Below are 23125 nucleotides of genomic sequence, written 5' to 3'. Positions count from 1 at the left end.
TGCTCAGTAAGTTGAACAAGTTTTAATATGGTGCACAAACGCAAAAACGCCCAGAAAACTCATGCACGTTTGTATTGCCCTTAACTAACATATATCCAGAACACACCAAAGTTTCAAACAATAAAATCCCACAGCCTTGCTATTATGATGATGCTGATGTAGGAAAGACAGACATACTTGCGAGCTATTATGATCTCCCAGAAACTGTGGCATGGACGACATACTAATATTTACAACTAATATTTACAAGACCCCGTCCACTAAAACTGTCATGTTACAGAGTTCAGTAAGGATTTGCTAAGCCCGGAGATGAGGTACTAACTAGAGCATCGATCGACTTCTATAGCTTGTGCACTGGTGTTATGCCCAACAGGTGGAAGCACTGCCGCATGACGATGGCCGTCGCTTGGCACAGCAGGCGGCTCGTTTCCTCTGGCGACCCGACCACCTGCCAGAATCATGGTACAAGGGGAAAGGCAGTTAAGCATGGCGCGATCAGATAGAGAAATATTTGGTTTGGCAAGCAGATTGGTACCATACCTGGCAGTTGGTGTAAAATTGTGAGAATCTTTCAGATAGGGTGTACAGGTAGTCACACAGGCGATGGGGCGACAGGTCGTCGCAGACCTGCTCGACAACCTTAAACATTGCAGTATAGCCAGAGTTAACGACACAGTATATTATATATATGTACACATAAAAGGATGGTGCTCTACTGAAGCGGTAGGTCTTGTTTATCAAACGCATCCCATGGAGATTTCATCCTGGGTAATTTTCAGGCTAGAAATTCTTTGCTGCCGCAGGCAGAATTTTCAATTACAATCAAGCAAGTGGATCTAAGACCTTGTTAAACAGCTTCAATGAATGAATAATCAAAAGCATGTACCTCTGCAAATTGGATGAGATGCAATCCTAAGGAACGTTCGTCAGGATGGCCGAGAGTAATAAATTCAGTCTGAATCCAAAGGAAGGAAAGTAACAACCATCAGCAATCATGCGATGCTACAGACGGTGTATGGGTTACAAGTATGACAAGATGCTCACCATTTTCAACTCTTCAACATCCTTGTTGGATTTCTGGATGATGGAACAGATACGGGCGTGTGCATACTGAAGGTACACAGCGGTATTTCCCTGCTCATTGCATCACGGTTAGATCTTCATAATACATTCTACTTGGGTAGCTTAAAAAGAGTACTTCGGGACCAAAATACACCAAGATTAAATAATCATACATAACTAGTTAGTACATGGATGCTAGAGTACCTTGTCACTTAGCATTTGTTCGTAGCTAAATTTGTAGTCCGTCAGCCGATTGTTTTTAAGATCTGCATACCTGAATTAAAGAAATTGTAGAAAATGAAGCATCATCAGAATGGTTGAACTATGAGCAGTTAAACATCCACCATAAGGAAAAGTAAATAAGTCTTTATAAGTTGTAAATTTCACGCATGCGTCCAAGTTCTAATACACGCAGGTGCACGTAAAATAGGCACGAGCAGTCATATAATAGAATAGAACTCTAATGCTTAGATGCACAGGCTATTGAGTACGAGCAGTCATACGATAGAATAGAACTTTAATGCTTTGAAAGTTTGATTCATGGAACGGAATATATGAGATAAAATGACCCTTTCATAGTTTTAAAGTGTTTCTCTCCAATAAAGATGATAGAAAGAGAATGTAAACTCACTTAACAGCACCATATCCTATAGCCTCTGAAGTTTTATCCAGCTCCTCATCCGTCCATTTAGCAATTTGACCTGAAAAAAATCGTCACAATAGCAGGCATGGTGAGAGTTCATTTTTTATGAACAATCCCCCCCCCCCCCCCCCCCCCAAAATAAATAAAATAAAATAAATCAAGACATCAATTACCATTTTCAGTGAGACGTTTGATAAGTTGTGCCAGGCTCTGGGATTTAGCCTCATCAAGTAGATCTACCAGTCGAACAGCTCCATCAGAGGAACGGGTCCGGAAACGTGAGCCGTCTGCACCAAGAACAAAGCCAAAACCAACATGGCTCGCCTTTGGGTACTTCTCTTCTTTTTGATCTGGGAGCCAGCCAGCCATCCTAGCAGCCTATGATCAGTTTCACAAAAGGTATTGTGACACACAAAATCTCAGTTGGTCCTCTTCATATGATAAGAACCGACTAGTATACCAAGAGTGCATTTGAAATATTGTTTCTAGATCCTACAAAGAAAATGGATATGGTACTCACACTGAAAACTGAATGGAAGTGTTGCTGCTGACCTACATCCGTTACATATATTATCCATTCTGCCATCTCCACATTAAGCCGGTACCTTCATAAAGTTCATAAAGATAAGAACCACATATGAGTTTAAAAGCTAAGCAGTTCAATAGGGATCCTACATCTCATATATTGAACACTACTTGTTTCATATTCTCTGACAAATACGTGAAAAGAATTTATGTCTTAGGGCGAGAAGTTACAGAAGTAACAGTGTGTTAATTGATGTTTTAGTAACTGACCAAAGAGCAGCCAAGTCTGTAGAAGCATAGTTGAAGCCTCCATCTCTCTTGACCACTATCAGAGGAGGCTTTCGGCCTTCTATAACTCGAGCGCCTTTACTTTCTGTAATCAAGCCTTTGCCAGTCAATTCCTCCAAAACACGAGGAATGTAAGGATTGTAAAAGCTCTCGCCCTGAGAAAATTAACAATTTAGCTAGCTTGATTTCGTATAAAAAGTACATAAAACTATGAATAATCATTTGCTTCTTGTTGGTGAAGTTTGGTTGGAGATCAAGGCCACTGGTAGTTTCAGTAAGGCAAAAAATTCAAACAAAGGTAAAAAATGTAGATAATCAATATAAATTCTGAAATTCCACTTCAAAACATGTTTGAACAGTATATTTATCAATAGTAACTGAACATAACATTCCAGCACTAGTAAACACAATGCACATTGCAACAAAAACACAATGCTTATATTTTTAGGGAAACCACAGCTTAGTTCATACCGCCAGAATAATTCAGCTTCCAATAGTATGTAAAAACTTCAGGAGTTCTCTCCCAATATTTGTTGGTAGGGAACAGTAGTAATACCTTTTCTTCAAGTTCCACATTAAGGCGTTTGTACACCAAGTCAAACTCATTCCGGCTAATTTGACAAATACTTTTCCAGGCAGCTAGGTATCTATCTTCCCCTCTCTACAATTCAGTTATTGTTTGGTGGTGAGAATAAGTCATGCCATAAGTCATAAATTGAGCAAACAACAAGGATTGGAAGAAAAACAACACCTGCAGGCGAACTACTGCTTGCTGAGCCCTGCCTTTAAAATCAGGATTCTCGTCAAATTTTTTCTTGGCATCTCTGTAAAAACTCTGTAGCATATATGCATAACATAACAAGATGTTGCTGGATCAGGAAGATGATAGCAAAACATTCGCTTTCATTCAATGAGAGTTTTGTCAGGATTCGTAAATTTAGTAAGACAAGAAAATTACTTGAAAGAAATAGGTACAACCATTGTGATAAATATCAGTAGCATGCTCTATATACATATGCAGAAGAGACCATAATCATTATTTTCTATTGCTCAGAGCAAGATTTGTATGCACCGATTCAGTCTTTAGGGGTTACAGAAAATGGCATATATCAACCAGTGCTACCACTAATAGTGCAATTGTAGATTTGGAGAAAGGAAGCAGGTTAACCACTCAATATTAGAGTAAGATGCTAGAGGTAAATCATCTTTTAAGGTCAGATACATAACCTTGTGAAAAATCTTGGCATACTTAGATTAAGTTTCATCAGTTAAAGTATTAGACAACCACTAAGCTCTGGTACTATTAACACGTACCTGAAGATCCCCAATGGCCTGGTTGGCAGCTTCCTCCCCATTTGGGAATTTCTCAAACAGAAATTGTATCAGCATTCCAAACTGAAAAAAGATAAAAAAATTATTAGTAAAATAAAGAGTTCCATCTGTGTCAATCTTTAAGACCTCAGTACACGTGAATTTGGTACCTGTGTACCCCAGTCTCCCACATGGTTACGACGAAGAACTTCAATATTCGCAAACTCAAATATGCGAGCTAGTGTATCTCCAATTATGGTTGATCTTATATGCCCAACGTGCATCTCCTTTGCAATATTAGGAGATGAAAAATCAAGCACCACCCTCTTAACTGGTAAGATTGGTGACCATGATTCGATCCCATGGATAAGCATGTCTTGTATCCTCTGCAATTGTGAGGCTCATTAGTATGGTGGGCTTGTGTTAGCACTTACCAGTAACATTAAGGGGTTGTTTGGCTAAGGAACATTAGCGATTGATTTATATAAAACAGGTTTTTAGCAGATTTTTAGCAAAACCCGTTTTACCAACGGTTTTGTGAAAAATCAGTTTATAAAAAATCTTGTTTGGGTTAGAAAACGATGAAACTAGTCCATCTTGTTTCCTGCTTGTACAATGATTCGGCCTTATTCTCTTGTGAACTATAACCATGAACTTTTACCCCAGATTGACCACCGACGGAGTTTCTCAAGCTGCAGTTCCTGATATTTGACACTTCCTGCTGCCATCTCGAGCGTCCCTGGACGCCGCTTCCTCTTCGACTTCTCTTTGCGTACAGCGGCAAGGCCACACAGATGCATGCCTTCTTCTACTCCACCGTGCTGCTTTGCCTACACGAGCGCTTCGACGGCAAGTAAGCAGGCTCCACACTGGTACGCAGGGCATCAGCGAGCATGATATTTGCGGCCATCACGTACACGTCCAGAGAGGGCATGTTCAGGGCAGCGACCAGCAATAGGAAGCTGCTGAGGCGGCCAGGGAGGACGGCGTGGGAACAGCTGAAGAAGCATCGGACGTACACCGGCCGCCCCTCGACGCCGGTCGTCCAGACTGCAAATAGAGTGGACGTACGTCCAGGCTGCAAATAGACCGTCGAGGAGCTGGCCTCGGTGGAGACTCGATCATGGCGAACAACGTGATCACCACAGGACCACGACCGACAGCCCTGCAAAGATGGACCGTGTGGAGGAAGAGACGATGGGCGACAATGGCGGACAGTGCAGCCATGATGGACGGCATGGAGGAGAAGGCGCCGTGACCACCACGGACGACACCGGGGAGGCGGAGGCACGACTGCCGCGGACAGACGGCATGGTGTAGGAGGCGACGAGAATGAGTATACGCAAATCGAGTTTTTTAGAAAAACGACTCATAGTCGTTTTTCTATAAACGCAGAATTCCAGCTTTTAGAAAACCAAGTTCCCTATATCCAGGGATTAGTTAAAGTAGCCAAACAGGATTTTATTCGGTTAGGCTGTTTTCCTGGTTTATAGAGAATGGATTTTATATATTCCACCTATCCAAACAACCCCTAAGTTAATAACGAAGGCTATTTGTAGAACATCTCAACCAGACCTGTGCGATCCAATCACTGGATAGAACTATGTTAACATATCCAGGTCCAACAACAGAGGTGGATTCAACAATTCTGGAAGGAGGAAGGTTGTCTGCAATTGCCTGCAAATATGTTTAGTTTGGATATTAGGAACGAAAATGAAACAATATTTCCTTCAAGAAAACATTCACTTATGAAAGCTTTACCTGTCCAACTGCATTGGGGTTCCCGAGGTTTGTTGCAGATTCTCTTATACGTGGAAATAAGCTCATTGCGTTGTTGCTGCGCATGATTGACAGATGATTTCTTGTTCAGTAGAGACTCATGTCATTAACCAAACACTCAGATAGTAAAATTATAGACTAGACGTAGCACAACGACATACCACTGGTAGTCACCAAATCCTGATTTCGAGACTTCGAGCATTGGCTCCACATCAAAATCAGCTGCCACTGCACAGAGAGATTTCACAACCAATCTGGATAGGTGTCGTTTAACACTCTCCACTCTACATTGAGTCTAGCAAAGCAAGCGAAGAAGCATTGTCAGCACCAACGACTACCTAAGGACAGAAAATACATACAGTAACTCTACAATCAGCAACCACAAATAATTTTTAATGACGACTACAGCGATCGAAGATATGGTATCTATGATTTAGGCAATAACAGAAGATGTAAGAAATTTTTATAACATGAATTGAGGGGAAAAAATAACACATAGGGATAAGACAAAAACAAGGAAAACACTTACTTATCACCTATAGACTAGTTTTCCTCATAAACGTAAGCTTTATATGCTTATGGAACTGAAGCTGACAACACACAAAGAAACCTATAAGACCACGTCTTATGTATTTGGGCCAGACCCCACTCATGATACACTTCATTTTATTTTATTTTATTTATATATAAATAAAATCCTCATAAACACATCCACGATTGCTGATGGCACATATCACAACATTACGACTGGTGAGCATGCCATAGGTTGCAATACAGAAGGGAGGAGTAATAACATATCCAGTGACAAGTTAGGCAAATCGATGACTGAACTCTAGATACGCATGGAACACAGCATGAGCAACACTTACAGCTTCAGTTTCCAGAGGTTGTGAATGGGGAGTAGAAGAGGAAGTGGATGCCGCCTCGCCACCCATGGTCATAGCTCTAGTTAATCACACGGGATCTGCAGAATCCGCCCGCATAGTTAGGCAAACAGATACAAAATATACATCAATCAATAATCATACATATCACCGACCCCCGTTAATTCTGCAACGTCAGTGGAGCAGAGAATCAAAGTGCATCGGGCGATATACAAGCTGCATCTCTAAAGCGCAGGAACCGAACGACCAAAACCACGCTGAACAAAGCGAGGCGGAGCAAATCGACAAACACATGGCGGGCCATGGCCATGGACTCCGCCTCGCCGGCCGCGAAACTCCTCACGCCGCCGTACCACTACTCTCCTGGGGCGGCGGATGACGACGTCGCGACCCGGCGACCGAAGCCGGCGGGGCGGCCAGAGGTAGTATGCTGTCCCCACCCCGAGCACCCTCCCCGCCCCCGCCGTGCACCGACCACCGAGCAAGACCAATCCCCACCCACCCAACCGGCCCGAATGCGAATGCGATCCTACCACCCCACAACAATAAAACCAGGTAAACGCACAAATTCGAGCGCGCATGCTCTCCCGGCCGCACTAAATTGGTTCAGACAATCACGCGCGCGAGTCGAGTTCGAATGCCGCACGCCACGAACTCGAACGGAAATTTGCTGAGCTGAGATTCAGAAGGGAGGCTGACCGATTCGCGGAGATCGGAGGAGGAGACGCGAGACAGGGCGTCGACGATCGATGAGGCCACGTGCTGCGGCGGCCGGCGGCGAGCGCGATGTGCCGGCGTCGGCGTGAGGTGTTCCGGTTCCACGGCTGCGGAGGGGTTTTGGTTTGACTAGTCAGCTTAGACGCAAGGGGGCGGTATATAGAAGGTTCGGCGTGCTTCGTGCCAAGCCCGTCCGATGGAAAGTCGACGGCCAAGATCCAATATGAGACCGGATGATGTACGAGTTGTATCGGTGTCTCCGGCCACTTGTTGTTGACTTAACTGAACTTGACCACCAAGTTATATTTTTAAATAAAAACTTGAGCGCCAAGCCGCAAGTCAGGTGAAACTTCACCTTGACTGTCCCGGAGAAAAAAATGGGGCGCTGTATCATCGAAGGATGTTGCGACCCCTAAGAAATTGTAAGGTGATAATGATTTTGATGCTGCGTATGACTTTATGGACACAACACACAATTGTATCGATCTAGCTAGGAATGAGGTTAATGATAATAGTGATGGTAACTTCATGTATAGTTTCTTTAACAGTGTATATAGTAGCATTGTGTTGTGTCTTAATTAGAATTGTAGTAGTTCAGTCGTTTTAATTCGTTTTGTCGCTGGTTGTGTCATGCTATTCAATTTTACCACTATGAAATTAAGTGATTTTGCCACTATTTTGTTAGTACCCACCTTAATTTTTAAAATTTAGACCTACGGGAACAACCTATGGACCCCCATCTCTCACTAACCCTCCTTGATTTTCACTACAGGTCCTACCTCCCCTCGATTTTCAGTCATACACCTCACCCCGTAACCTTAAATCATGTATGTGTTCGTAGATGTAGGGTCTCTTCCTTAATTTTGCCGTTCCTTCTTGTTAGTTGCCAGTCAACATCAGTTAACTTCTTTGACAGGTCACATTTAAATAAGACCGGGCTAGGCTTGGAATGGTGTGGCCGTGGATAGCTAGGCAGGAGCTGCGAGCGGGCTTGCCGGGCGCCTGATGTTGCTATCCAAATCAACTGTTGGTTGATCCAGTTTTCTCAGGTAGCGCCTCGTCAACTTGGCAAGCTATTGAGCGTAGATTGGAATTGTTGAAGAAAGGCATCATCTAGCGGATTGGGGGCGGATCTAGTGTTCGTATATGGCATGACCCTTGGATCCCATGGGAACAACCGCATCGTCCCATTAAAGCAAGACACCGATGTCGCTTAAAGTGGGTGCCGAAACTGCTAAACACAGATGGAACACGGGAGATGGACATGCTCCGGGAACACTTTTATCAACTTGGCATAGACGAGATTGTAAAGAACAAAGCTTCACGGGGTCTATACATGGACTTTATTGCTTTGTATCCTATCAAGCTAGGCACATTCTCCGTCAGAATCTCATACTACTTTCGTTCGCAAGATAAGCTCGGTGCACAGAACATGGGGGCATGTAGCGCATGACCGGCTCGACTCCGGCCAACCTAGACTTGATTTGGAGGAGCTAAGCACCGATGTAAGTTCATACCTTACATTAAAGGAGACACATGAAGCCTTCCTTGGCCACCAAAAATAACAAGCACCACAAACACATGACCAATTCTCTCACTTGCACGAGTTGTGGCAATGGAGCCAAGGATGTTCACCATGCCCTCATTCGATGCCCCAATTGTTGCACTCCGGCATGCCATGCGAGAGGTATGGGACATTCCGGATGATGATGATCTCCAAGACTCAATGCCAAGATTAATTTGTAGTCTGCTCGACAAAACTCTTGGACAACCAACGTCTCATGTGCCAAATGATCATGTGGAGGGGCATGGAACGTCCTCCATGAGGTGATGCGTCAGAAACAGTTCATTCCAATCAAAGCTTCCAGACGCTTCCTTTGCAACTACATCACCCCCTCTTAGCACTAATCAAAGCTTCCAGACGCTTCCTTTGCAACTACATCACCCCCTCTTATGTGACGCCCTCGATTCAATCATACACTAATCATACACGCAAATGTGTACGATCAAGATCAAGGACTCACGGGAAGATATCACAACACAACTCTAGACACAAATTAAAATAATACAAGCTTTATATTACAAGCCAGGGGCCTCGAGGGCTCGAATACGTAAGCTCGGATACACAAGAGTCAGCGGAAGCAACAATATCTGAGTACATACATGAGTTAAACAAGTTTGCCTTAAGAAGGCTAGCACAAAAGCAACAACGATCGAAAAGGCAAGGCCTCCTGCCTGGGAGCCTCCTAACTACTCCTGGTCGTCGGCGGCCTCCACGTAGTAGTAGGCACCCTCGGGGTTGTAGTAGTCGTCGGTGGTGGCATCTGGCTCCTGGACTCCACCATCTGGTTGCAACAACCAGAAAGAAGAAAGAAGGGGGAAAGGGGGTAGCAAAGCAGCCGTGAGTACTCATCCAAAGTACTCGCAAGCAAGGATCTACACTACATATGCATTGGTGTCAATGAAATGGGTAGTATATGTGGACTGAACTGCAGAATGCCAGAAGAGAAGGGGAAAGCCTAGCCTATCGAAGACTAGCATCTTCAAGCAGCTCCAAGCATCTTGCAGCATTAGAAGAGATAAGAGTAGCATAAAGTAAAGTAGTAGTAGTGTTATCAACCTCGGCCAGAGATCCTTTCTCGACTCCCTGCGAGAAAGCAATCCCAGAGCCATACTATCCAGTTATCACCTCAAGTATCCAGTTCTAGTTGTATCGATCGGGATACAACTCCAAGTATCCGTTACCGTAGGATGACTATCGATACATGTTTTCTTCCCTGCAGGGGTGCACCAACTTACCCACCACACTCGCTTAACTCCGGCCGGACACACTTTCCTGGGTCATGCCCGGCCTCGGCCAAATAATACGCCGCAACCCGACCTAGGCTTAATAGAGAGGTCAGCACGCCAGACTAAACCTATGCCCCCAGGGGTCATGGGCCATCGCCCCGGGAACTCCTGCATGTTGCGAACGCGGCCGGTGAGCAGACCTAGCTACCTCCTTAAAAAAGGCAGGTGCTTATGCAGTCCAACCCGGCGCGCGCCGCTCAGTCGCTGACGTCTATTAAGCTTCGGCTGATGCATACGACGCAGAACGCCCATACTATGCCCACGTGATGGTTAGTGCTATCAGGCCAGAGGCCCCTTGGATCAAATATCCAAATCGTAGTGGATTAGGAGCACGCGGTAACGAGAAGAGACTCACGATCGATGTGACCCCATCGCCCCGTCTCGAGGACTTGCGACAAGGGCTAAGAATGCCCGGCCACACCTCGTAATTATCTCGCGGGCACCTTCCAGGTCAACCCGACTCCACATCACTCGCGATTAAGCTCGCGCGGATACCCCTCAGGGCCGACCCGTCTTTAGTAACATGGTTTAGTGTAAAGTCATAGTAACCATAGTAACTGTGTGTCTAACGCCAAGGGGAACCCTGAGGAACCACCCTTGACGGATTCCACTCGATGTAACCATCAAGGTGAACGTAAGAGGAACCACCCTCGAGGTTCACACTTGAGGGGTTGCACGACAGATTCGTATCGGAAGTGGTTAAGGAGGAAAATCACCCTCGATGACCATGACCGAATAGCTACACTACAGAGATCTCATCAGGAGTGATGTATGAGGTTCCACCCTCGGCACTCGATGGTAACTCTGCAGAGTCGAGCAACAAAAGGGGCGTGATGTGATGTGAGGTGTCGGGCTCCTGGTCGTCGATCATGTTGATCGAGTCGTCGATGATGAAGCAGGGGCAACAAGGACAAGGTGGGGGTCACTGATGGATCACTAACCAACCTATACTAAGCAGTTTAGGATAAGCAGGTAAGGTACAACAGCAGATACAAAAGCAGGCTATGCATCAGAATAGGAGCAAACAATTACAGTAGCAAAATCTAATGCAAGCATGAGAGAATGGAATGGGCGATATCAGGATGATCAAAGGGGGGGCTTGCCTGGAAGCTCTGCTGAAAAGGAAGAAGTGTCGTCGTCGACGTAGTCGATCACAGGGGCGGCATCGGTCTCGGGGTCTATCAGAGAGAAGAGGGGGAAGAAACAATAAATATAAGGCAAGCATAGCATCAAAAAGCATAACATGGCAATATGCTGTGCCGGCTATGACCTAACGAAAGGCTACACGATAAAGGTGAAGGGGGAATTCAACCGGGAATGTTTTCCCGGTTCCAGACCTGTGTCAAACAGATGACCGGAGGGGGAAAGTTCCATGTTCAGATAGTTAGAGGCATGTGACAGATGAAAGGACCGTGCATTCGGATTCATTGGATTTTTCTGAGCAACTTTCATGTAGAAAACAATTTCATCCGAGTTACGGTTTATTTTCTACGAATTTCTAAAGATTTAAACATTTCTGAAATCATTTAATTTTAACAGAAACGGAATTATGATGTCAGCATGACGGGTTGCTGATGTCAGCAGTCGACAGAGCGGCTGACTAGGTCAAACCTGACTAGTAGGTTCAGTGGGTCCCACATGTCAGCGACTGTGGCACTAACAGTGGATTAAATTGACTAACATAACTAATTAGGGGTGTGGGCCCCATTAGTCAGTGACTGATTAGTGATTAAAACTAATTAAAAGAGTAATTAACATTTTATTTATTTATAAAACCTGTTAATTAGCGCGGGGCCCACATGTTAGTGGCACTGGCTGCCCAGTGAGCGAGGTTGACCAGGTCAACCTGGTCAAGGGGGCGAGCGGGGGCCACTAGGGGCCACCGGTCCGTGACCCAGGGTGGTGGCCCCGGGCAGCCACGTCAGCGGTGGCGGTGGCGCGCCGGCGGCGACGCGCCTGAGTCGGCCGGAAAAAGGCCACACAGGGCCTCCAGGCCGGCGGTTTGGACCTACGGGTGCGTACCGGCGTCGCGCACGCGATGGTGACGACGGCCGGCGCCGGGGACGGTCGGAGCATCGCCGGCGTCGAGGTTTTCGGTCGCCGGAGTTGGGCGAGGATAGAGTCGGCGACAGGGGCACGAACGGAGGCGCGGGTGAGCTCTTTCGAATGCCGGGTCGACGCCGCGTCAAGTGGTGGTAAAAGGCGACGATGGGGAGGTCGGAGCTGGTCGGAGCAGCGACGGGGAGCGGCGGTGGCGCTCGGGCCCTATTCGAATCATGGCGGGAGTGGCCTAGGGGTGAGGTTGGGGCTGCGGCTCGGCGCTGTGCGCGCCCTAGAGGGCGCCAGTGACTCGCGCGGGGGTGCGGGAGCGTCCACGGCGCGCAGACGGCGACCATGGCGGGCGGTAGAGGTCGGCAATGCGGTGGAGTGGCTACGGCTAGGCAGAGGGACAGGGGAGAGCGGGGAGAGGAGGGCGAGCTCACAGTGGAGCCGTAGGGAGTGGCCGCGAGCTCGGGCAGGGCGCGTGGTAGCCGGAATCAGCGACGAACGCCGACAATTCGAAGGTTGAAGACGAGCGCGTTCCGGTCGGAGGAGAGGCGCTCGGCTCGACCCTGATGGCGTACGCAATGTGGAAGACGACGAGGAAGCCTGTGAGCACGTAGGGGAGGCGAACGGGGCTTGGTGGCCGCGCTAAGACAAGACCATGGCGGCGGCGGCGACAGGTGCTCGTGGGGGAGGAAGAAAGCGGGTGAGGGAGAGGGAGAAAAAGATCTGGGGCTGCCCAGAGTGTCCGCGGTGGTCTTCTTATCCACCCGGTGCCCTGTAGCGACGCGAGGAGGCGAGCTAGTGCGACTGCGACGGCGAGCCGGTCGTCGGGTGCGCGCGCGTGCAGGGGTTAGGGAAAAGGCTGACCCAAATGGGCCGGGCCACACTATTGGGTCAACTGGGCCAAGTGCACACGGGGCTTTCTCCTTCTCCTTTTTCTCCTTCTTTGCTTTCTGTTCTTTTTTATTTAATAAACAGAGATGGGTAAGAAAATATTGGGCATGCTATTTACTTAGGAAAAATATGGGAAGTGCCCCTTTTATTCCCTGGTGATCTTAGACAGTGCCACAAATATTTTCGAGACCAGAAGAATTTATTTGGTATTTTTCATAAATAGGATAGCATTTTAAAATGCTGAATTGGTGATGTTATAATTGCCAATGCTCATCTTTGCACAAAAATGATGTTGTGTTCCTTAACAAATAATTGTTATGGAATCTTGACAAATGATGAACATTTTTCCAGCAACTTCAAACTTCACTTGAATTTGAATTGACTGGAATTTCAAATGTGATATTGAACAAAGATGATTAAGCACTGTTTGAAAAATGATTAGCTTAAACATAGAGGGTTACTGTAGCATGACACTGGGGGTGTTACAAATCTCCTCCACTACAAGAAATCTCGTCCCGAGATTTAAGTGGGGAAGTAAAGAGTAACTTTGGGAGAACTGACCCTTATAGGGTTAATTATCTGGTGAACAATTCAGGGAATGAGGCGGAAGTATCTGTCGAGTTGAAACTTAATAAAACATCGAGTGCAAAGTATGAAGGTACCATGAGAAGTTTGAACGAGCAGGCAATCATTCGATGCCTAATCAAAAAGTGAAAGGGGTTCAGAGCAACAACAACAAAAATTATTGCGTCTGATACTAGAATAGATCACTAGGAAGGTGGCTCATGAATTACATACGAAGGCAAGTGAAAAAGGATACTTCGGAATCAAGGATGTACAGGAGTCAGGTTTCGATCCTGTGGAACTATGGGTTATGGGCCCACCATGTGGTTCGAAAGTAGGAAGGACGCTGACATATTGCACGGTCATGGTAGCAAGGCATGTCAGAGGATAGCCTGTCAGTTATGTTGGCAACAACATTGGTACCAAGGGCGAGGGATGAAGAGAACCATTTTCCTGCTCGATAAGACGAGGCGGACCAATAGGCAAAGTTCTCGTCCATCGGTGGCTACCTGAATGTCATCAACAATAGTAACAAGGTATTACTGACAGAGTTTGTACACCGAGGTGTTTACATAAGCAGGGAATTATCACTGCTCAGGTATGTTAGTTTACAAGAAAGGTTAAGCAAAACAATGGAAAGGAAAGTGTGTTGAAACTCAAGTATTAGGAGTATATCCTTCACAAGAACAAGCAGAGCAGGATAATCATGATAGAACTGCAAGTTGATAACCACTTCAGTAAAAGGGGTGAGGAAATTCATGACGTTACCCATACAACAGGGTTTGGATATACGATCAAGAAACATTTAGAATTGCGCTTCCAATGTTCTTGTTGACGATCGGAGTACCACAGACATGCTTCGGGATAGCATTGACATGGTCATCAGGTAAATGTCAGACTTTTGGATTCACAACGGATCCCGCGGGAACTGCTAGAATAGTTCGTAATATTTCATCATGGAAAGGATGAGGATGTGGCCGATGGCTTCAGCAGCAATCCGTCGACATGTCAAAAGGATGTAATGCCAAAATGATATGAACAAGTTTGTGTTGGGGGGAAGGCAAGAATGTTGTCGATGATAACCCAAATCATCGAGGGGCAAGGATGGCATTTCTCATCCTGAATTCGATTGATATTCTGGAAGAGCATCAGAATGTTGATGATGATCATGACACATTTGTCAAGAGATTTCAAGAAGATGTAATCGATCGGCGATGGCATCAAGTCAAAGGAATGATGAAGCGAAAGGTTATTGGAACCACGGGTACGATACAAACTTGAAATCAAGCTTATTGTTCAGCGCGAAATGATATGACGAGGAAGATCGACATAAGCTTAGCTCATCATCGAAAACTGTGCTCCGGGAAGGACCAGGTAGCACAGTAAAAATTTAGCACGATAATGATATAGTTGATTAGGCTAGGAATGACTTGAAGGATTATTAAACTCGTAAGCAACAAAAATTACTTAGAGTTATTGAATCAGAGTGTAGGATCAATTCACTTATCAGTGTGATCGATGACAAACAACCCAGAACCCATGAAGTGACAATGACAGGGAAAGGTAGTCTTCATCAAAAGTTCATAAGATGTGGTGCAATGGCATGATATCCTCGAGATACCAGGGGTAATACTTGAAGGTAGATCATATTAGAGGTTGGACATGTGTATTGATATGCAGAAGGCAAGCACTTCAACTTGTCCAAGAAATGGAATCAAAGAAGAACAATCTTGGTTGGAACCACGATTGCAAAGGCCAAAATCACAGATACAGGATCAAATTATACCAAGGGAATAATTATTGTTATGAGAAGCTTCCATGATAAGATCTGCATTGTTTCCATGGGCATGAACACTGATACGTCTCCAACGTATCTATAATTTTTGATTGCTCCATGCTATATCATCTTCTGTTTTGGACATTACTGGGCTTTATTATTCACTTTTATATTATTTTTGAGACTAACCTATTAACCGGAGGCCCAGCCCAGAATTGCTGTTTTTTGCCTATTTCAGAGTTTCGCAGAAAAAAATATCAAACGGAGTCCAAACGGAATGAAACCTTCGGGAACGTGATTTTCGGAACGAACATGATCCAGGAGACTTGGACCCTACGTCAAGAAACAAAAGAGGAAGCCACGAGGTAGGGGGCGCGCCTACCCCCTAGGGCACGCCCTCCACCATCGTGGGCCCCCTATTGCTCCACCGACGTACTTCTTCCTCCTATATATACCTACGTACCCCCAAACGATCAGATACGGAGCCAAAAACCAACGCAGTGCTCAAGAGGTAGCAAGAAGGATTTCTGGCGCCGTTGCCGGGGAGGTCTACGCAAAAGTCAACATACCAAGTACCCATCACAAACCCTTATCTCCCGCATTACATTATTTGCCATTTGCCTCTCGTTTTCCTCTCCCCCACTTCACCCTTGCCGTTTTATTCGCCCTCTCTTTTTCGTTCGCCTCTTTTTCGCTTGCTTTTTGTTTGCTCGTGTGTTGGATTGCTTGTTTGTCACGATGGCTCAAGATAATACCAAATTGTGTGACTTTACCAATACCAACAATAATGATTTCCTTAGCACTCCGATTGCTCCTCTTACCGATACTGAATCTTGTGAAATCAATGCTGCTTTGTTGAATCTTGTCATGAAAGATCAATTCGCTGACCTTCCTAGTGAAGATGCCACTACTCATCTAAATAGCTTCGTTGATTTGTGTGATATGCAAAAGAAGAAAGATGTTGATAATGATATTGTTAAACTGAAGCTATTCCCTTTTTCGCTTAGAGACCGTGCTAAAGCTTGGTTTTCGTGTTTGCCTAAAAATAGTATTGATTCTTGGAATAAGTGCAAAGATGCTTTTATCTCTAAGTATTTTTCTCCCGCTAAGATTATCTCTCTTAGAAACGATATTATGAATTTTAAGCAACTTGATCATGAACATGTTGCACAAGCTTGGGAGAGGATGAAATTAATGATACGTAATTGCCCTACACATGGTTTGAATTTGTGGATGATTATACAAATTTTATGCCGGATTGAATTTTGCTTCTAGAAATCTTTTAGATTCGGCCGTGGGAGGCACTTTTATGGAAATCACTTTAGGAGAAGCTACTAAACTCCTAGATAATATTATGGTTAATTATTCTCAATGGCACACTGAAAGATCTACTAATAAAAAAGTGCATGCGATAGAAAAAATTAATGTTTTGAATGGAAAGATGGATGAACTTATGAAATTATTGGCTACTAAGAGTGTTTCTTCTGATCCCAATGATATGACTCTGTCTACTTTGATTGAGAATAATAATGAATCTATGGATGTGAATTTTGTTGGTAGGAATAATTTTGGTAACAACGCGTATAGAGGAAACTTTCCTAGCAATTCCTCTAATAATTATGGTAATTCCTACAACAATTCTTATGGAAATTTTAATAAGATGCCCTCTGAATTTGAGACTGGTGTTAAAGAGTTTATGAATTCGCAAAAAAATTTCAATGCTTTGCTTGAAGAAAAATTGCTTAAAGTTGATGAATTGGCTAGGAACGTTGATAGAATTTCTCTTGATGTTGATTCTTTAAAACTGAGATCTATTCCTCCTAAGCATGATATCAATGAGTCTCTCAAAGCCATGAGAATTTCCATTGATGAGTGCAAAGAAAGAACCGCTAGGATGCGTGCTAAGAAAGATTGCTTTATGAAAGCGTGTTCTTCAAATTTCTATGAAAATAAAGATGAAGATCTAAAAGTTATTGATGTGCCCTATTAAATCTTTGTTTTGCAATATGAATCTTGATAACAATGGGACTGAGTATGATCCACCTTTACCTAGAAGGTGTTCCAAAAATTCGGAGTTTTTAGATCTTGATATTAAAATTGATAAAAGTGGGATTGAAGAGAACAAAACCCTAGATATTAATAAACCCACTATTTTGGATTTCAAGGAATTTAATTATGATAATTTCTCTTTGATAGATTGTATTTCCTTGTTGCAATCCATGCTAAATTCTCCTCATGCTTATAGTCAAAATAAAGCTTTTACCAAACATATCGTTGATGTCTTGATGCAATCTTATGAAGAAAAGCTTGAGTTGGAAGTTTCTATCCCTAGAAAACTTTATGATGAGTGGTAACCTACTATTAAAATTAATATTAAAGATCATGAATGCTATGCTTTGTGTGATTTGGGTGCTAGTGTTTCCATGATTCCAAAAACTTTGTGCGATTGGCTAGGTTTTCGTGATTTTGATGATTGCTCTTTAAACTTGCACCTTGCGGATTCCACTATTAAGAAACCTATGGGAAGAATTAATGATGTTCTTATTGTTACAAATAGGAACTATGTGCCCGTAGATTTTATCGTTCTTGATATAGATTGCAATCCTTCATGTCCTATTATTCTTGGTAGACCTTTCCTTAGAACGATTGGTGCAATTATTGATATGAAGGAAGGGAATATTAGATTCCAATTTCCATTAAAGAAAGGCATGGAACACTTCCCTAGGAAGAAAATAAAACTACCATATGAATCTATCATGAGAGCCACATATGGATTGCCTACCAAAGATGGCAATACCTAGATCTATCCTCGCTATTATTCCTAGCTAGGGGCGTTAAACGATAGCGCTTGTTGGGAGGCAACCCAATTTTATTTTTAGTTTTTTTGCTTTTTGCTTCTGTTTAGGAGTAAATGTTTGATCTAGCCTCTGGTTAGATGTGTTTTTATGTTTTAATTAGTGTTTGTGCCAAGTTAAACCTATAGGATCTTCTTGGATGATAGTTATTTGATCTTGCAGAAATTTTCAGAAACTTTCTGTTCATGAAAACAATTGTTAAAAATCACCAGAACGTGATAAAATATTTATTCCAATTGCTGCTGATCAATAAACAAATTGTCTAGGTCTTCCTATTTTGGCTTATTTTTTGGAGTTCCAGAAGTTTTCGTTAGTTACAGATTACTACAGACTGTTCTGTTTTTGACAGATTCTGTTTTCCGCGTGTTGTTTGCTTATTTTGATGATTCTATGGCTAGTAAAAGAGTTTATAAACCATAGAGAAGTTGTAATACAGTAGGTTTAACACCAATATAAGTAAAGAATGATTTCATTACAGTACCTTGAAGTGGTCTTTTGTTTTCTTTCGCTAACGGAGCTCACGAGATTTTCTGTTGAGTTTTGTGTTGTGAAGTTTTCAAGTTTTGGGTGAAAGATTTGATGGATTATGGAACAAGGAGTGGCAAGAGCCTAAGCTTGGGGATGCCCATGGCACCCCCAAGATAATCTAAGGACACCAAAAATCCAAAGCTTGGGGATGCCCCGGAAGGCATCCCCTCTTTCGTCTACTTCCATCGGTGACTTTACTTGGAGCTATATTTTTATTCACCACATGATATGTGTTTTGCTTGGAGCGTCTTGTATGATTTGAGTCTTTGCTTTTTAGTTTACCACAATCATCCTTGCTGTACACACCTTCTGAGAGAGACACACATGAAGGAAATATGCCCTAGAGGCAATAATAAAGTTATTATTTATTTCCTTATATCATGATCAATGTTTATTATTCATGCTAGAATTGTATTAACCGGAAACATGATACATGTGTGAATACATAGACAAACAGAGTGTCACTAGTATGCCTCTACTTGACTAGCTCGTTGATCAAACATGGTTATGTTTCCTAGCCATAGACAAAGAGTTGTCATTTGATTAACGGGATCACATCATTAGGAGAATGATGTGCTTGACTTGACCCATTCCGTTAGCTTAGCACTTGATCGTTTAGTATGTTGCTATTTCTTTCTTCATGACTTATACATGTTCCTGTGACTATGAGATTATGCAACTCCCGTTTACTGGAGGAACACTTTATGTGCTACCAAACGTCATAACATAACTGGGTGATTATAAAGGTGCTCTACAGGTGTCTCCGAAGGTACTTGTTGGGTTGGCGTATTTCGAGATTAGGATTTGTCACTCCGATTGTCGGAGAGGTATCTCTGGGCCCACTCGGTAATGCACATCACTATAAGCCTTGCAAGCATTGCAACTAATGAGTTAGTTGCGGGATGATGTATTACGGAACGAGTAAAGAGACTTGCCGGTAACGAGATTGAACTAGGTATTGAGATACCTACGATCGAATCTCGGGCAAGTAACATACCGATGACAAAGGGAACAACGTATGTTGTTATGCGGTCTGACTGATAAAGATCTTCGTAGAATATGTAGGAGCCAATATGGGCATCCAGGTCCCGCTATTGGTTATTGACAAGAGAGGTGTCTCGGTCATGTCTACATAGTTCTCGAACCCGTAGGGTCCGCACGCTTAACGTTCGTTGACGATATAGTACTATGAGTTATGTATGTTGGTGACCGAATGTTGTTCGGAGTTTTGGATGAGATCACGGATATGATGAGGAACTCCGGAATGGTCCGGAAGTAAAGATTGATATGTGGATAGTAGTGTTTGATCTCCGGAAAGGGGTTCCGGATGTTTCCCGAAATGTTTGGGCACGAGAACACTTTATCTGGGCCAAAGGGGAAAGCCCACGAGGTTTTTGGAAAGCGCAAAAGGAAGTTTTGCGGAGTCCAGGGGCCAGACGCCAGGGTCCCTGGCGTCTGGGTCCAGACGCTGGGAACCCTGGCGTCTGGCCCTGGAGTCCGAGAAGGACTCTTGCCTTTCGGGTGAAACCGACTTTGTGGAGGCTTTTACTCCAAGTTTCGACCCCAAGGCTCAACATATAAATAGAGGGGTAGGGCTAGCACCCAAGACACATAAAGAAACACCAAGCCGTGTGCCGGCAACCCCGTCTCCTCTAGTTTATCCTCCGTCATAGTTTTCGTAGTGCTTAGGCGAAGCCCTGCGAAGATTGTTCTTCACCAACACCGTCACCACGCCGTCGTGCTGCCAGAACTCATCTACTACTTCCCCCTCTTGCTGGATCGAGAAGGTGAGGATGTCATCGAGCCGAACGTGTGCAGAACTCGGAGGTGCCATGCTTTTGGTACTTGGATCGGTCGGATCGTGAAGCCGTACGACTACATCAACCGCGTTGATATAACGCTTCCGCTTACGGTCTACGAGGGTACGTAGACAACACTCTCCCCTCTCGTTGCTATGCATCACCATGATCTTGCGTGTGCGTAGGAAATTTTTGAAATTACCACGTTCCCCAACAACACATGATTCGGAAATTATTAGAATACTCTATGTGCTTCACTTATATCTTTTGAGTTATATAGTTTTTTTGCTCTAGTACTTCACTTATATCTTTTAGAGCACGGTGGTGGATTTGTTTTATAGAAACTATTGATCTCTCATGCTTCACTTAGATTATTTTGAGAGTCTTAAATAGCATGGCAATTTGCTTAAAAAAATCCTAATATGCTAGGTATTCAAGATTAGTAAAAACTTTCTTATGAGTGCGTTGAATACTAAGAGAAGTTTGATGCTTGATGATTGTTTTGAGATATGGAGGTAGTAATATTAAAGTCGTGCTAGTTGAGTAGTTGTGAATTTGAGAAATACTTGTGTTGAAGTTTGCAAGTCCCGTAGCATGCACGTATGGTAAACGTTATGTAACAAATTTGAAACATGAGGTGTTCTTTGTCCTCCTTATGAGTGGCGGTCGGGGACGAGCGATGGTCTTTTCCTACCAATCTATCCCCCTAGGAGCATGCGCGTAGTGCTTGGTTTTTGATGACTTGTAGATTTTTGCAATAAGTATATGAGTTCTTTATGACTAATGTTGAGTCCATGGATTATACGCACTCTCACCTTTCCATCATTGCTAGTCTCTTCGGTACCGTGCATTGCCCTTTCTCACATTGAGAGTTGGTGCAAACTTCGCCGGTGCATCCAAACCCCGTGATATGATACGCTCTTTCACACATAAACCTCCTTATATCTTCCTCAAAACAGACACCATACCTACCTATTATGGCATTTCCATAGCCATTCCGAGATATATTGCCATGCAACTTTCCACCATTCCGTTTATCATGACACATTCATCATTGTCATATTGCTTTGCATGATCATGTAGTTGACATAGTATTTGTGGCAAAGCCACCGTTCATAATTCTTTCATACATGTCACTCTTGGTTCATTGCATATCCCGGTACACCGCCGGAGGCATTCATATAGAGTCATACTTTGTTCTAGTATCGAGTTGTCATCATTGAGTTGTAAATAAATAGAAGTGTGATGATCATCATTTTCTAGAGCATTGTCCCAAGTGAGGAATATATAAAAAAAGAGAGAAAGGCCATAAAAAAAGAGAAGGCCCCAAAAAAATGAGAGAAAAAGAGAGAAGGGACAATGTTACTATCCTTTTACCACACTTGTGCTTCAAAGTAGCACCATAATCTTCATGATAGAGAGTCTCTTGTTTTGTCACTTTCATATACTAGTGAGAATTTTTCATTATAGAACTTGGCTTGTATATTCCAACAATGGGCCTCCTCAAGTGCCCTAGGTCTTCGTGAGCAAGCAAGTTGGATGCACACCCACTTAGTTTCTTTTGTTGAGCTTTCATATATTTATAGCTCTAGTGCGTCCGTTGCATGGCAATCCCTACTCCTTGCATTAACATCAATCAATGGGCATCTCCATAGCTCATTGATTAGCCTCGTTGATGTGAGACTTTCTCCTTTTTTGTCTTCTCCACATAACCCCCATCATCATATTCTATTCCACCCATAGTGCTATGTCCATGGCTCGCGCTCATGTATTGCGTGAAGGTTTATAAAGTTTGAGATTACTAAAGTATGAAACAATTGCTTGGCTTGTCATCGGGGTTGTGCATGATGAGAGCATTCTTGTGTGACGAAGATGGAGCATGACTAAACTATATGATTTTGTAGGGATGAACTTTCTTTGGCCATGTTATTTTGAGAGGACATAATTGCTTCGTTAGTATGCTTGAAGTATTATTATTTTTATGTCAATATGAACTTTTATCTTGAATCTTTCGGATCTGAATATTCATACCACAATTAAGAAGAATTACATTGAAATTATGCCTAGTAGCACTCTGCATCAAAAATTCTATTTTTATCATTTACCTACTCGAGGACGAGCAGGAATTAAGCTTGGGGATGCTTGATACGTCTCCAACGTATCTATAATTTTTGATTGCTCCATGCTATATCATCTTCTGTTTTGGACATTATTGGGCTTTATTATTCACTTTTATATTATTTTTGGGACTAACCTATTAACCGGAGGCCCAACCCAGAATTGCTGTTTTTTTGCCTATTTCAGAGTTTCGCAGAAAAAGAATATCAAACGGAGTCCAAACGGAATGAAACCTTTGGGAACGTGATTTTCGGAACGAACATGATCCAGGAGACTTGGACCCTACATCAAGAAACAAAAGAGGAAGCCACGAGGTAGGGGGGCGCGCCTACCCCCCTAGGGCGCGCCCTCCACCCTCGTGGGCCCCCTATTGCTCCACCGACATACTTCTTCCTCCTATATATACCTACGTACCCCAAACGATCAGATACGGAGCCAAAAACCAACGCAGTGCTCAAGAGGTAGCAAACACAAAGTTCAAGGTC

The 23125-nt window shown here is 43.7% G+C and overlaps 1 protein-coding gene across 1 annotated transcript; it reads right to left on the bottom strand.

The window, feature by feature from the left end:
* Nucleotides 1-111: 111 nt before the first annotated feature.
* On the bottom strand, nt 112-7404 carry LOC109774020 (arginine--tRNA ligase, cytoplasmic). The gene is made up of 18 exons (XM_020332744.2): nt 7192-7404; nt 6478-6572; nt 5770-5903; nt 5591-5666; nt 5405-5506; nt 4000-4215; nt 3833-3913; nt 3270-3353; nt 3075-3179; nt 2501-2673; nt 2226-2310; nt 1879-2083; nt 1694-1763; nt 1267-1336; nt 1045-1134; nt 887-955; nt 541-639; nt 112-448 (listed from the first exon to the last, which is right to left on the bottom strand). Exons 2-18 carry the CDS (start codon nt 6547-6549, stop codon nt 341-343), a joined length of 1839 nt encoding a protein of 612 aa, XP_020188333.1. The 5' UTR covers nt 6550-6572; nt 7192-7404; the 3' UTR covers nt 112-340.
* Between the last annotated feature and the right edge of the window lie 15721 nt (nt 7405-23125).

The sequence above is a fragment of the Aegilops tauschii genome, chromosome 3 (assembly GCF_002575655.3).
Source record: "Aegilops tauschii subsp. strangulata cultivar AL8/78 chromosome 3, Aet v6.0, whole genome shotgun sequence".
Classification (NCBI taxonomy): domain Eukaryota; kingdom Viridiplantae; phylum Streptophyta; class Magnoliopsida; order Poales; family Poaceae; genus Aegilops; species Aegilops tauschii.
Note: the sequence above shows the minus strand (reverse complement) of the source record. Positions and strands in the feature narration are given on the sequence as shown.